At 47.0% G+C, this 14,525-nt stretch overlaps 1 protein-coding gene across 1 annotated transcript in view; it reads right to left on the bottom strand.

The window, feature by feature from the left end:
- LOC137327885 (caldesmon-like) overlaps positions 1-14,525 on the bottom strand; it is a 66,298-nt gene that overhangs the window by 27,513 nt on the left and 24,260 nt on the right. The window contains exons 11-13 of the mRNA XM_067993775.1: positions 2,931-3,053; positions 1,177-1,292; positions 64-230 (exon numbers count right to left, since the gene is read on the bottom strand). Of these exons, the coding sequence (XP_067849876.1) occupies positions 64-230; positions 1,177-1,292; positions 2,931-3,053 (406 nt within the window). The remainder of the gene's footprint in view (positions 1-63; positions 231-1,176; positions 1,293-2,930; positions 3,054-14,525) is intronic.

Here is a 14,525-nt window from a genome sequence, read left to right as displayed (position 1 = left end):
TATTTCCCTGAAAGAACTTCTTTATGTATAGTAACATAAACCATACTTGACCTTTTATTTTACCTTGTTTATCTGCACGTATTTTGACCTGTTTTGGTGCTTTGTTTTTCTGCTTGGCCTCTGTGTCCTGAATAAGCTTTATCTGGTGACGCTCTTGTCGATAGGTAAGCAGACAGGACAGGCCTCGCTCGAAGGGGCCATAAAATTTAGTCACTGTCACACAGAGAAATCTAAATGAAAAGAAACAATTGTATGTTAGAAGTGAGTCGAGAGGAAATGAAGGCCTTCTCTACCGGTCAATTAATAAGTGCAAAAAAGTGGAACCAAATAAAACTCTTTGGAATGGAGCACGAATCCATTAAAATCGAGACCCCTTGGAATGCAACTTGAATCTTCGGAGACTATAAGGTAAATTTTAAAAGACAACACTTTCACCATGGATTCTCGCTCGAAGGGAACACGGATCAAGGGATCAGTTCCAGAGATCAGCATACCCAATTCATGGCACTCCCTACTGCTTGGTCATTCAAATTAATCACTGGAGCACCACAAATGGGGTGTGCAGACCTCCACACCTGATTCATTGATCAGCACTCCAGGAGTGCAGCCTCAAAATATTTATTCTTATATATTAGACTTAATGTTCAGCAATCGAACAGAACTGATTAGTCACCTGGAAATGGGTAAATGCTTGAGTTTTACTGACCATCGTGCAGTTAGAATTGATATTGTGTCAAAGAATAAGGCAAAAAAATAACAATATAGATGTGGACAACTTGAGGGGTGCAAATTTTGGAGCTTTCAGAAGAGCTCTAATGAGGATTCTTAGAAGCAGAACTAGATAAGTGGAAAGAAAATATGTCTCATAACTATGGAGTTCCTGTTTATTTAGCAGAGTAAAGGCTACTCACTGTGGAACTTTACAGAATTTCTGTTGATTTAGCAGGAAAATGGTATCTTCTCGTGTAATCAAATAGAGTTCCTCTTTAATCAGCAGGTTAAGGGACACATGCTGTGCAATTCTATGAAGTTCCTGTTTATTCAGCAGCAGGAGAATCACTCACTCTGTAACTGTATGGGATTTCCTCTTTACTTGGTGGGATAAAAGTTAATAAAAGAATGTTTAAATTCTCTGGTTGCTAACAAGTTAATTGCTCTTTCTGTGCAGTCTCTTACCTGTGGTGGAGAGGGTCACCCGTCCAGGTCCCCTGCTCTTCTGTCTGCCCTGCTGTCTGCGTTTCTCCATCAGCGGTGTCTTTCTTGAAAAGAGCACCCTCGCCCTGCCACGGAAACTACAGAGAAAGGTGAATACACACGAACAAGGCTGGTCCAATTCTGGCCTCTTACGCATCTCCGATTTTCATCTCTCCACCACTGGCGGCCGTGCCTTCAGCTGCCTAAGTCCTAATCTCTGGAATTCCCTCCCAATCCCCCTCCACATCGCTCTTCTCCTTTAGTACGCTCCTTAAAATCTACCTCTTTGACCAAGCACCTGTCCTAATATCTCCCTATGTGTTAAATTTTGTTTGGTAACTCTTCTGTTAAGTGCCTTGGGATGTTTTACTACGTTAAGGGCACTATATAAATGCAAGTTGTTGTTGTAACAGGCAGGAAGAAAACGCATGAGAGTTGAATGGGAAATTTGATGTCAAGGTGAGCACAGAAATGCACATGTACCCCAACATCAGTCTTTTAGCGTCAGGGTTAGTGCATGAATGATGTTAAGTTATCGCAACTGATTTGGGGCAAGTATAAGGAACAGTACACATTTACTGATTTAACTGTGTATGACCACAGTGATGGAAGCTAAGCTCTGCGCTGCCTCGCAGTAAAATTACTGTATTAAAGTTTTTTTTTGTTGATGTGACTTGGAAAGGCAGATAAATGTAATTTAAAGATTGGCTTCAGGATGCTGTATTCTTCTTTCCTCTTGACACGTGGCAAATGAAACGGAGACAGATGAAACAGAGATTTTTTAAGAGAAATCGGCCCCAAAGTTCCTGGGCCTGGGAGGACATGATTGTGGATACTCTAAATGGGGGGGCCGGAATTTGGGGCAGGACCCAGTTCTGCTGGGTCTCTGCTGCTTTTTGCTGATCAGCGAAAATTCTTGCATCCAACCCTTCTGCTCTGATATCACTGAAAGAAGTGGGATAATGTTCCTCACCAGAAAATCCCACCAGTCCCACCATTCTTGTGGCCTGCCAAAAATATGCTTAAATGATGCAAGCGTCATTCTTAAAATGTAAACTTAGACAGAAGTGTTGGCAAGCCATATGGCTGTGGGGGCAACACTGATGAACCCAATCCTCTCCTCACCCTATGTCTGAATGTGCACTTTCCAATACTGGATGGTGATCGGGAGTGGGATCCTTATGTATTTTTATCTCCCTCCCAAGCCCAAAGGAGCTGGGCACAATTGCAGCACCTCAACTGCCACCCCAGGTGAGATCAGCTTACTCAGTGCAGGCCAAGGACCTTACAGTCTGTTTGGTGTGTTGCCTTTAGGTGTCAGCCTTGGCTCGGTGGTAGCACTATCGCCTCCGAGTCAAAGGGTCATGGGCTCCAGCCCCGGTCCAGAGATGTGAGCACATAATCTAGGCTGATAATTCAGTGCAGTAACAAGGGAGTGCTGCATTGTTGAAGGTGCTGTCCTTTGGATGAGATATTAAACTAAGGTTTTGCTGTCCTCTCAGGTGGCACTACTTGAAGAAGAGCGGGGTATTCTCTTGGTGTCCTGGTCAATATTTATCCCTCATCCAACATTATTAAAACAGATTAACTGTCATTTATCTCACTGTTGTCTGTGGGATCTTGGAAATTGGCTGCTGTTTATCTGTGTATATAAATGCAATTTTTTTTTTTGCTTTCTTTGCTCAATACACTGTCCAGGGAGTGCATAGCTCCTTCAAGTTCTGAAAAGGACTTACTCTCTCTGTCGGGACCTCGGCGTCCTCCAAGTCACTCCCCTCCTCCTTCTTCTCCTCTTCCTCACTGCTTTCCTCTGAATCAGCCTCTCGATCCTCTCTGTTAATCAGGCTCTGTAGGGATTCCTGCATGGGACAGTAATACCAGTCTGTTTATTCACTATACATCACAAAAGCGGCAACAAATTAATTCCCATGCACAGATGAAGCCTCCTGCCTGGCAGTGAGATATGATTAATGTCAGAAAAGTTGACTGAATGCCTCATATACACTGAGGTCATGAAGTCAGTTTTGTGAGTCAAGTGTAAATTGTATCTCTTGCTGGTCATGAAACTTTGATTTTATTCCACATTTCATGTATAATGTTCATTTTTATAGTTTTCTTTTTCAATTTGCACCCCTCCTCTCGCACGCTGGAATGCCAACTGCTCTGTTACTTCGTCAAGCTGCCATGCTTGATGTGTGAACCAATATAGTGAGTGTTGGCAGGTTATTTGACTGTGAAGGGAATGTCATGGCTAAGTCTGATCCTGTCCTCATCCAACAACTGCATACACTTTTCCAGCAGAATATGGAAATGGATAGTGATCAGGAGTGATAACCTTGGCTAATCATCTGCTATGTAGCATAGGGGTTACTCGGGCCAATTGTAGTGCCTCTATTGCTGTCCCGATTGAGATCAGATAACTCAGGATAGACCTGGAAATGAATTTGTTTTCATCCCTGTCCGTGTGGCTCAGTACCTCAGTGGATATTGAATCTGCCCACTTATCCATCAAGAGTGCTTTACATATAATTTTCAATGGAACCATTTGTTTTATAAATATAGCAAAAGTTACAGGAAAAAAGTACACAGAATAAAGGTAGGTTAAACAGAGCAGTATAAAAGCCATTTGAAGATCATTGGATAATGAATACGCTTTACAACACACATCAACCTCAACAACAGCTGGGGGGGAAAGGGAGGAAAATCTCCATCAGATTAAATCCAACGACCCCAAAAAGGCCCTGGCCAAATGAGATTCTAGGCCCAGGCGTAAGCCTAGTCTGAAAGAGAACATAGGCCTAACCAGCCCCCTCTTCACATCCCCTCCTTTCTCCTTGCTACAGTCAGACCCACAAGAATCTGGAAGAGCATCTGCCACCAAAAAGAAAAGGGCTGAGAAAAAGAGAGGGAAAACTTGAAGGGATAATAGTCCTGAAGGCTTGTGTGTGAAGAATGGGTAACCCCTTGGGGTAAAATCCAGAACCCTGAATAATCTTGTCCCTGATCAGTTCTGCCGTGCTCAACACTGGGAAATTTCCTGAGGGCCCCACAGTCAGGGACCCTCTGACGCACCCCATGTATTATAATGCATAGTCACAGGACCCAATGAAGTGCATTATGTACCATCATAATACGAAGATGGCCTGTAATTATCCATTAATAAAAATGTTTTTCATTTGACTTTCCAAATTTCATTTAAATAGCCACTACTTTCTTTTAGTTCGATCACACAGCCCCGTAGGCGGGGGGAGAGCAGAAGCGGGGGTTCTCCTCCTCCTCCCCATTAGACCTGGATCACCCTCTTCATGAATGGCAGCGAGTTGATTTCTCGGAAAGACCGGCGCATGCACGGCCAGTGGTGGTGTCACTATTCACTTTGTGATGTAAATTGTGACCCCCCCCGCCCCACTTTCTACCCAATAAACCTGAAAACAATCCATGACCCACACACAGTGCCCCATCAGTCACTACAGTTCTCTCCCACAGTGTTTAGTTTGTCGGAGCGATTAGTGACAGTTTTCCATCGACCCGTGACATCCTCCTGCGCGAGCCCCGGGCCACCCGATGACATCACTCTCAGCGCATGCTAAAAAGCTACGGCTCCGCCGGTGACATCATTTCCAATTACGACACCCTCAACCGTTCCTGTTGAGTGAAATGTGCCTCACTAAACCAACCTTGCAGCTCAAATTATGTAAAATAGTCAATGCTGTAGATTTGTCAAATTCAGCCTCAGAGAAATGGTTACAGCTCCCCACATCAATTGCTGGGTTGGCCTGGCGTTGAGTGTTTTTCAGAGTCAAAGCGAGGTGGGAGGCTGCTCAATCTGGAGGCCTGACTACACCAACAGACAGGGGAGTTTTGTTGGAGTTTTTACAGATCGTGCCGCTGGCATTCGACAAGGTTCCACATAAGAGACTATTAACAAAAATGAGAGCACATGGAATTGGAGGCAACCTATTGGCTTGGATAGGGAATTGGTTAGTACATAGGAGACAGAGAGTAGGGATAATGGGTATGTACTCAAATTGACAGGATGTGACTAGTGGTGTCACCCAGTGATGTGTACTGGAGCCACAGCTTTTCACTATATTTATAAATGACTTGGATGAAGGAATAGAGAGCCATATATCTAAGTTTGCTGACGACGCTAAGTTAGGTGGCATAGTAAATAGTGTAGTTGGGAGCAGAAAGTAGCAAAGGGGCATTTGACAGTGAGTGGGCAAAACTGTGGCAGAAGGAGTTTGATGTGAGAAGTGTGAGATCATCCACTTTGGACCTAAGAAAGATAGATCACAGTATTTTCCAAATAGCAAGAAGCTAGGAACTGTGGATGAGCAGAAAGATTTAAGGGTCCAAGTACAGAATTCACTAAAAGCTAGCAGACAGGTACAAAAAATAATTAAAAAGGCTAATAGAATGTTGGCCTTTATCTCAAGAGGGCTGAAATACAAAGTTATGTCACAGCTGTACAGAGTTCTGGTTAGACTCCATCTGGAGTACTGAATTCAGTTCTGGCCACCGCACCTTAGGAAGGATATATTGGCCCTGGAAAGGGTGCAGCACAGATTTACCAGAATGATACCGGGGCTGAAAGGATTAAATTCTCAGGACAGGTTGCATAGACTCGGCTTGTATTGTCTTGAGTATCGAAGATTAAGGGGTGATCTAATTGAGTTGTTTAAGATGATTAAATGATTTGATAGGGTAGATAAAGAGAAACTATTTCCTCTGGAGGGAGAGTCCAGAACAAAGGGGCATAACCTTAAAATTAGAGTTAGGATGTTTAGGGATGATGTCAGAAAACACTTCTTCACACAAAGGGTAGTGGAAATCTGGAACTTCCCTGCACCCCCCACAGAAAACAACTATTGAGGCTGGGGTTCAATTGAAAATTTCAAGACTAAGATTAATAGATTTTTGTTCAGCAAGGGTACTAAGGGATGTGGAACCAAAGCAGGTAGATGGAGTTAAGTTACAGATCAGCCATGATCTAACTGAATGGCGGAACAGGCTCGAGGGGCTCAATGGTCTACTCCTGTGGCAGTCCAGGTGATCCATGTAGCTGCTAGCCAAACATTAGGAGGGGGGTATAGCTGCTGATGTCACTTCTTCAGCCTATGCGTTTGAATTTGGCAATTCCCCCCACCCCCCGTTCATTTGATTCCTGTGGGTGCGCTGCCAGCAGAATGATCAGGACCACAGAGGGGTCATGGGAGGGAAATCGTGGCAGAAATCAAGGTGGTCAGTTCTGGTGCGGCGTTCTGGCTGAGGTGTCCTGCCCCACTCCATTTGCCCGACCACCACCCAGAAGTGAGTGGTTTTCATAAAGGAAAGTCCAGGCCTTCCTGTCAGAGGAAATAATGAACAGTCTGCTGCTCAGACCGCACCTTGACTCCCTGGGCAGTGCTGGTCACTGAGGCACAAGGGAGCTACTGATGTGCTGTGGCCAGTGCAGAGAAAAGCCACAAGGAGGATCGTTAGTATAGGAGAAAACATAGATTCAAATGTAGGAATGATATCAAGAAATCATTTTTCACACAAAGAGGGATCAACATTGATTCAAGGCGAGCCAAATGGCCTTGTTCATCCATAGTTAACTTGTGATCTCCTTTTCTTGAATGAAGAGAAGGAATAATGGAAGGAGCATGAGCAGCAATTCATAGATACACATAACCCAACTGGTAGGTAGCTATAGGAACGAAGAGGAGACAATGTGCAGGTTGTGTTGCCTGCAATTCTCAACAGTTATCGCCTGTAATCCAAAAGACACTGTGCGTTGTCTGCAGCTGTGGATTAGAAGGCCATGCTGCTGTCCGTTGGCCCCATACCTGTCTGCCATCTTTCCCGCAACTCCATATTTGAACCTCTCCAATCAGGTTTCGTCCCTATTCAAAGTCAGTAGCGACATCCTCTGTGACTGTGGCCATGGTGCACGATCCCTCCTCATCTTTATTTCAATAGTTTTTAAACACAGTTAACCACATCATCCTTCTCCAACGCCTCTCCTCTGTTGTCCAGCTGAATGGGAAAGCCTTTGCTTTGTTCCACTATTACCTATCCAGTCATAGCCAGAGAATCCCCACAATGGCTTCTCTTCCCACCCCTGCACCGTTACCTCTGGAGTCCCCCACGAATTTATCCTTGGACCCATCCTATTTCTCATCTACATACAGCCCCTTGGCGACATCATCCAAAGACATGACTTCATATTCCACATGTATATTGACGACACCCAGCTCTTCCTCACCTCCACCACCTCTCTCCAACCCTCCACTGCCTCTCTGTTGTCAGACTGCTTTCAAACATCCAACCTTGGATGAACTGCAAATTCAACAACAACAACACGACAACAAATTGCATTTACATAGCGCTTTTAACATAGTAAAATGTCCCAAGGCGCTTCACAGGAGCGTTATTAAACAAATTTGACTCCAAGCTGCATAAGGAGATATTAGGACAGATGACCAAAAGCTTGGTCAAAGATATAGGCTGTAAGGTACATCTAAAAGGAGGAGGGAGAGGTCGAGAGGCAGAGAGGTTTAGGGAGGGAATTCCTGAGCTTAGGACCTAGGCAGTTGAAGGCACGGCCTCTAATGGTGGAGTGATTAAAATCGTGGATGGGCAAGAGGTAAGAATTGGAGGAGCGCAGAGATCGCGGAAGGTTGTGGAGCTGGAGGAGGTTACAAAGATAGGGAGAGGCGAGGCCATGGAGGGATTTGAACATGAGCATGAGAATTTTAAAGTCAAGGTGTTGGTGAACCGGGAGCCAATGTAGGTCAGCGAGCACAGGGTGAACAGGACTTGGTGCGAGTTAGGATACGGGCAGCAGAGTTTTGGACGAGCTCAAGTTTATGGAGGGTGGGAGAATGGAGGCCGGCCAGGAGGGCATTGGAATAGTCAAGTTGAGAGGTGACAAAGGCATGGATGAGGGTTTCAGCAGCAGATGAGCTGAGACAGGGGCAGAGTCGGGCAATGTTACGGAGGTGGAAGTAGGAGGTCTTGGTGATGGAGAGGATATGTGGTCGGAAGCTCATTTCAGGGTCAAATAGGGCGCCAAGGTTGCGAATGAACTGGTTCAGCCTTAGACAGTGGCCAGGGCGAGGGAAGGAGTCTGTGGCTAGGGAATGGAGTTTAGGGCGGGGACCAAATACAATGGCTTCAGTCTTCCCAATATTTAGTTGGAGGAAATTTTTGCTCATCGTCGGACAAGCAGTGTGACAAATGAAAGACAGTGGAGGAGTTCAAAGGGGTGATGATGAAATAGAGCTGGGTGTCGTCAGCGTACATATGGAATCTGACATTGTGTTTTCGGATGGGGCAGCATGTAGATGAGAAATAGGAGGGAGCCAAGGATGGATCCTTGGGGGACTCCAGAGGTAACAGTGCAGGAGCGGGAAGAAAAGCCATTGCAGATGATTCTCTGGCTACAACTGGATAGATAAGAATGGAACCAGGCAAGCGCAGTCCCAACCAGTTGGACAACGGAGGAGAGGCATTGGTGGAGGATGGTGTGCCATATCAAAGATTGCAGACAGGTCGAGAAGGATGAAGAGGGATAGTTTACCATGGTCACAGTCACATAGGATGGCATTTGTAACTTCGATAAGGGCCATTTCAGAACTGTGGAAGAGGCGGAAACTTGATAGGAGGGATTCAAACATGGAGCTGTGGGAAAGATGGGCAAGGATTTGGGAGGCGACAACACATTCAAGGATGGTGGAGAGGAAAGGGAGGTTGGAGGTGGGGCAGTGGTTTGCAAAGACACAGGGATCAAGGGTGGGTTTTTTGAGGAGGGGGGTGATGACGGCAGATTTGAAGGGGAGGGGGACAGTAACTGAGGAGAGGGAACTGTTAACAATATCAGCTAGCATGGGGGCCAGGAAGGGAAGTTGAGTGGTCAGCAGTTTGGTGGGAATAGGGTTGAGGGAGCAGGAGGTGGGTCTCATGGTGAAGATGAGCTCGGAGAGGACGTGAGGGGAGATAGTAGAGAAACTCGAGAAAGATGCGAGTTCACAGCAAGGGAAGGGGGGAACCTTAGGGGAAGCTTGGCTTGGTGTGCTAGTGGAAGATAGGGAAGCGGCAGAGGCAGCTGAACAGATAGTCTCAAAGTGACAAAGACATCCGTGAGTTCCACACACTTTTCGTTGGCGGTGAGAGTGGAGGGGGCAGGGGAGAGGGGTTTAAGATGGTTTGTAGTGGAGAAGAGACGCTGGAGGTTATCTTTGCATTCCAGGATGATCCTGGAATAATGAGCAGTTTTGGCAGAGGAGAGCAGGACCCAATAGTGCTTTATGCGATCCAGTCAGATCTGGCGATGAATGGCTAAACCAGTTGTCCGCCATAAGCGTTCAAGACTACATCCCTTGGAATTAAGGTGTGATGTGGAGATGCCGGTGATGGACTGGGGTTGACAATTGTAAACAATTTTACAACACCAAGTTATAGTCCAACAATTTTATTTTAAAATCCACAAGCTTTCGGAGGCTTCCTCCTTCCTCAGGTGAATGTCAAGAAATCCTCGAACCTCTCGCATTTATAAATCACAGAACAATACCTGGTGATTACAGATAGTTGAAAAGAGTATCTGTAATCACCAGGTATTGTTCTGTGATTTATAAATGCGAGAGGTTCGAGGATTTCTTGACATTCACCTGAGGAAGGAGGAAGCCTCCGAAAGCTTGTGGATTTTAAAATAAAATTGTTGGACTATAACTTGGTGTTGTAAAATTGTTTGGAATTAAGGTAGTTGAGATGAGGGCCATACCAGGGAGAACGATCAGAGTGACAGAAAGTAACAATTTTAATGGGGACAAGAGCATCAAAGGTGGAGGTGAGGGTGTGATTAAGCGGATTGGTAGCTGCAGAAATGTCATAGTCCTCCACCCAGAGTACATTTTGTGCCCTTGCTACCCTTAGTGCTTCCTCCAAGTGGTGCTCAACATGGAGGAGGACTGATTCATCAGCTGAGGGCTGATGAATTAGTCCTCCTCCATGTTGAGCACTAAGAACATAAAAAATAGGAGCAGGAGTAGGCCAATCGGCCCCTCGAGCCTGCTCCGCCATTCAATAAGATCATGGCTGATCTGATCCTAACCTCAAATCTAAAGAACACAAGAAGTAGGAGCAGGACCCGGCCACTCAGCCCCTGGGCCCGCTCCGCCACCCACAGAGCCTTGACCGATCCAAACTCAGCTTCATGTCCAATTTCCTGCCTGCTCCCCGTAACCCCTAATTCCCTTTACTTCGAGGAAACTGTCTATTTCTGTTTAAAATTTATTTAATGATGTAGCTTCCACAGCTTCCTGGGGCAGCAAATTCCACAGACCTACTACCCTCTGAGTGAAGAAGTTTCTCCTCATCTCAGTTTTGAAAGAGCAGCCCCTTATTCTAAGATTATGCCCCCTAGTTCTAGTTTCACCCATCCTTGGGAACATCCTTACCGCATCCACCCGGATGCGGACTAAAGGCTAGACAGTTGGGAATTTGAAAATATAGTTGCAAGTGACCTAGGGAGAGTTTTTTCCAGGGGCAGATACAGAAGGATGTGAGGTTGGGAGGGGGAAGGGGGATGTGGGTGGAAAGGGGTACAAGGAAGTGGGAGTGATCAGTTATGGCCATATCAGTGATTGACACGCTGGGAGTAGAGATGGTAAGGTCGAAGGAGCAGCCATGAATATGGCCAATTCCTCCAATTAAACATTGGGAAGACCAAAGACTTTGACAAAGACATTGGCTTCAGTACCCGCCACGTTCCCTCGATACTGATTCCACCTCCTTCCCTGGCCACTGTCTTAGGCTGCAACCTTGGCATCCTTATTGTCCATGAGCTGAGCTTCTGACCCCATATCTTCTCCATCACAAAGACCACCTACTTCCATCACCATCCCTGGGTATGTCCAATCCCACCAGCAGGACAGACCCACCAGAGGTGGCGGTACAGTGATACACAGTCAGGAGGGAGTGGCCCTGGGAGTCCTCAACATTGACTCTGGACCCCATGAAATCTCATGCATCAGGTCAAACATGGGCAAGGAAACCCCTGCTGATTACCACCTACCGTCCTCCCTCAGCTGATGAATCAGTCCTCCTCCATGTTGAGCACCACTTGGAGGAAGCACTGAGGGTAGCAAGGGCACAAAATGTACTCTGGCTGGGGGACATCAATGTCCATCACCAAGAGTGGCTCGGTAGCACCACGACTGACCAAGCTCTGAAGGACATAGCTGCTAGACTGGGCCTGCGGCAGGTAGTGAGCGAACCAACACAAGGGAAAAACTTACTTGACCTCGTCCTCACCAATCTACCTGTCGCAAATGCATCTGTCCATGACAGTATTGGTAGGAGTGACCACCGCACAGTCCTCGTGGAGATGAAGTCTTGTCTTCGCACTGAGGACACCATCCAACGTGTTGTGTGGCACTACCACCATTCTAAATGGGATAGATTCAGAACAGATCTAGCAGCTCAAAACTGGGCATCCATGAGGCGATGTGGGCCATCAGCAGCAGCAGAATTGTATTCCAGCACAATCTGTAACCTCATGGCCCGGCATATTCCTCACTCTACCATTACCAACAAGCCAGGGGATCAACCCTGGTTCAATGAGGAGTGTAGAAGAGCGTACCAGGAGCAGCACCAGGCGTACCTAAAAATGAGGTGCCAACCTGGTGAAGCTACAACTCAGGACTACATGCATGCTAAACAGCGGAAACAACATGCTATAGACAGAGCTAAGCAATTCCACAATCAACGGATCAGATCAAAGCTCTGCAGTCTTACCACATCCAGTTATGAATGGTGGTGGACAATTAAACAACTAACGGGAGGAGGAGGCTCTGGAAACATCCCCATCCTCAAAGATGGCAGAGTCCAGCACGTGAGTGCAAAAGACAAGGCTGAAGTGTTTGCAACCATCTTCAGCCAGAAGTGCCGAGTGGATGATCCATCTCGGCCTCCTCCTGATATCCCCACCATCACAGAAGACAGCCTTCAGCCAATTCGATTCAATCCACATGATATCAAGAAACGGCTGAGTGCACTGGATACAGCAAAGGCTATGGGCCCCGACAACATCCCGGCTGTAGTGCTGAAGACTTGTGCTCCAGAACGAGCTGCGCCTCTAGCCAAGCTGTTCCAGTACAGCTACAACATTGGCATCTACCAGACAATGTGGAAAATTGCCCAGGTATGCCCTGTCCACAAAAAACAGGACACATCCAATCCAGCCAATTACCGTCCCATCAGTCTACTCTCAATCATCAGCAAAGTGATGGAAGGTGTCATCGACAGTGCTATCAAGCGGCACTTACTCACCAATCACCTGCTCACCGAAGCTCAGTTTGGGATCCGCCAGGACCACTCGGCTCCAGACCTCATTACAGCCTTGGTCCAAACATGGACAAAAGAGCTGAATTCCAGAGGTGAGGTGAGAGTGACTGCCCTTGACATCAAGGCAGCATTTGACCGAGTGTGGCACCAAGGAGCCCTAGTAAAATTGAAGTCAATGGGAATCAAGGGGAAAACTCTCCAGTGGCTGGAGTCATACCTAGCACAAAGGAAGATGGTAGTGGCTTTGGAAGCCAATTATCTCCGCCCCAGGACATTGCTGCAAGAGTTCCTCAAGGCAGTGTCCTAGGCCCAACCATCTTCAGCTTTTTTTTATTCGTTCATGGGATGTTGGCGTCGCTGGCGAGGCTGGCATTTATTGCCCATCCGTAATTGCCCTTGAGTGGTGGTGGTGAGCCGCCTTCTTGAACCGCTGCAGTCCGTGTAGTGAAGGTTCTCCCACAGTCCTGTTAGGAAGGGAGTTCCAGGATTTTGACCCAGCGACGATGAAGGAACGGCGATATATTTCCAAGTCGGGATGGTGTGTGACTTGGAGGGGAACGTGCAGGTGGTGTTGTTCCCATGTGCCTGCTGCTCTTGTCCTTCTAGGTGGCAGAGGTCGCGGGTTTGGGAGGTGCTGTCGAAGAAGCCTTGGCGAGTTGCTGCAGTGCATCCTGTGGATGGTACACACTGCAGCCACAGTGCGTCGATGGTGGATGGGGTGCCAATCAAGCGGGCTGTGTTGTGCTGGATGGTGTTGAGCTTCTTGAGTGTTGTTGGAGCTGCACTCATCCAGGCAAGTGGAGAGTATTCCATCACACTCCTGACTTGTGCCTTGTAGATGGTGGAAAGGCTTTGGGGAGTCAGAAGGTGAGTCACTCACTGCAGAATACCCAGCCTCTGACCTGCTCTTGTAGCCATAGTATTTATATGGCTGGTCCATCAATGAACTTCCCTCCATCATAAGGTCAGAAATGGGGATGTTCGCTGATGACTGCACAGTGTTCAGTTCCATTCGCAACCCCTCAGATAATGTAGCAGTCTGTGCCTGCATGCAGCAAGACCCGGACAACATCCAGGCTTGGGCTGATAAGTGGCGAATAACATTCACGCCAGACAAGTGCCAGGCAATGACCATCTCCAACAAAAGGGAGTCTAACCACCTCCCCTTGACATTGAACAACATTACCATCACCAAATCCTCCACCATCAACATCCTGGGGGTCACCATTGACCAGAAACTTAACTGGACCAGCCATATAAATACTGCGGCTACAAGAGCAGGTCAGAGGCTGGGTATTCTGCGGCGAGTGACTCACCTCCTGACTCCCCAAAGCCTTTCCACCATCAACAAGGCACAAGTCAGGAATGTGATGGAATACTCTCCACTTGCCTGGATGAGCGCAGCTCCAACACTCAAGAAGCTCGACACCATCCAGGACAAAGCAGCCTGCTTGATTGGCACCCCATCCACCACTCTAAACATTCACTCCCTTCACCACCGGCAAACCATGGCTGCAGTGTGTACCATCCACAGGATGCACTGCAGCTAATTGCCAAGGCTTCTTCGATAGCACCTCCCAAACCCGCGACCTCTACCCCTAGAAGGACAAGGGCAGCAGGCACATGGGAACACATCCCATGAACAAATAAAAATAAAAATCTGCTGCTGAAACCCTCATCCATGCCTTTGTTACCTCCAGATTCGACTGGTCCAATGGTCTGCTGGCCAGCCTCCCATCTTCCACCCTCAATATACAAGCTCATCCAAAACTCTGCTGCACGTATCCTAACTCGCAGCAAGTTTCATTCACCCATCGCCCCTGTCCTCACTGACCTACATTGGCTCCCAGTCCACCAACACCTTGATTGTAAAATTCTCATCCTCCTGTTGAAATCATCCTTCCTCTATGAGCTCGGGAGTTTCAGCGCTGCGCGCTCTCTGAAATCAGTAGGGCTAATGCTGTGCGTTCTCTCAACTCTGAACTCTGTCTGAACTCTGT

This window comes from Heptranchias perlo, chromosome 12, assembly GCF_035084215.1.
Source record: "Heptranchias perlo isolate sHepPer1 chromosome 12, sHepPer1.hap1, whole genome shotgun sequence".
In the NCBI taxonomy this organism is placed as follows: domain Eukaryota; kingdom Metazoa; phylum Chordata; class Chondrichthyes; order Hexanchiformes; family Hexanchidae; genus Heptranchias; species Heptranchias perlo.
The sequence above is the reverse complement of the archived record's forward strand: the minus strand, read 5'-3'. Positions and strand labels throughout refer to the sequence as shown.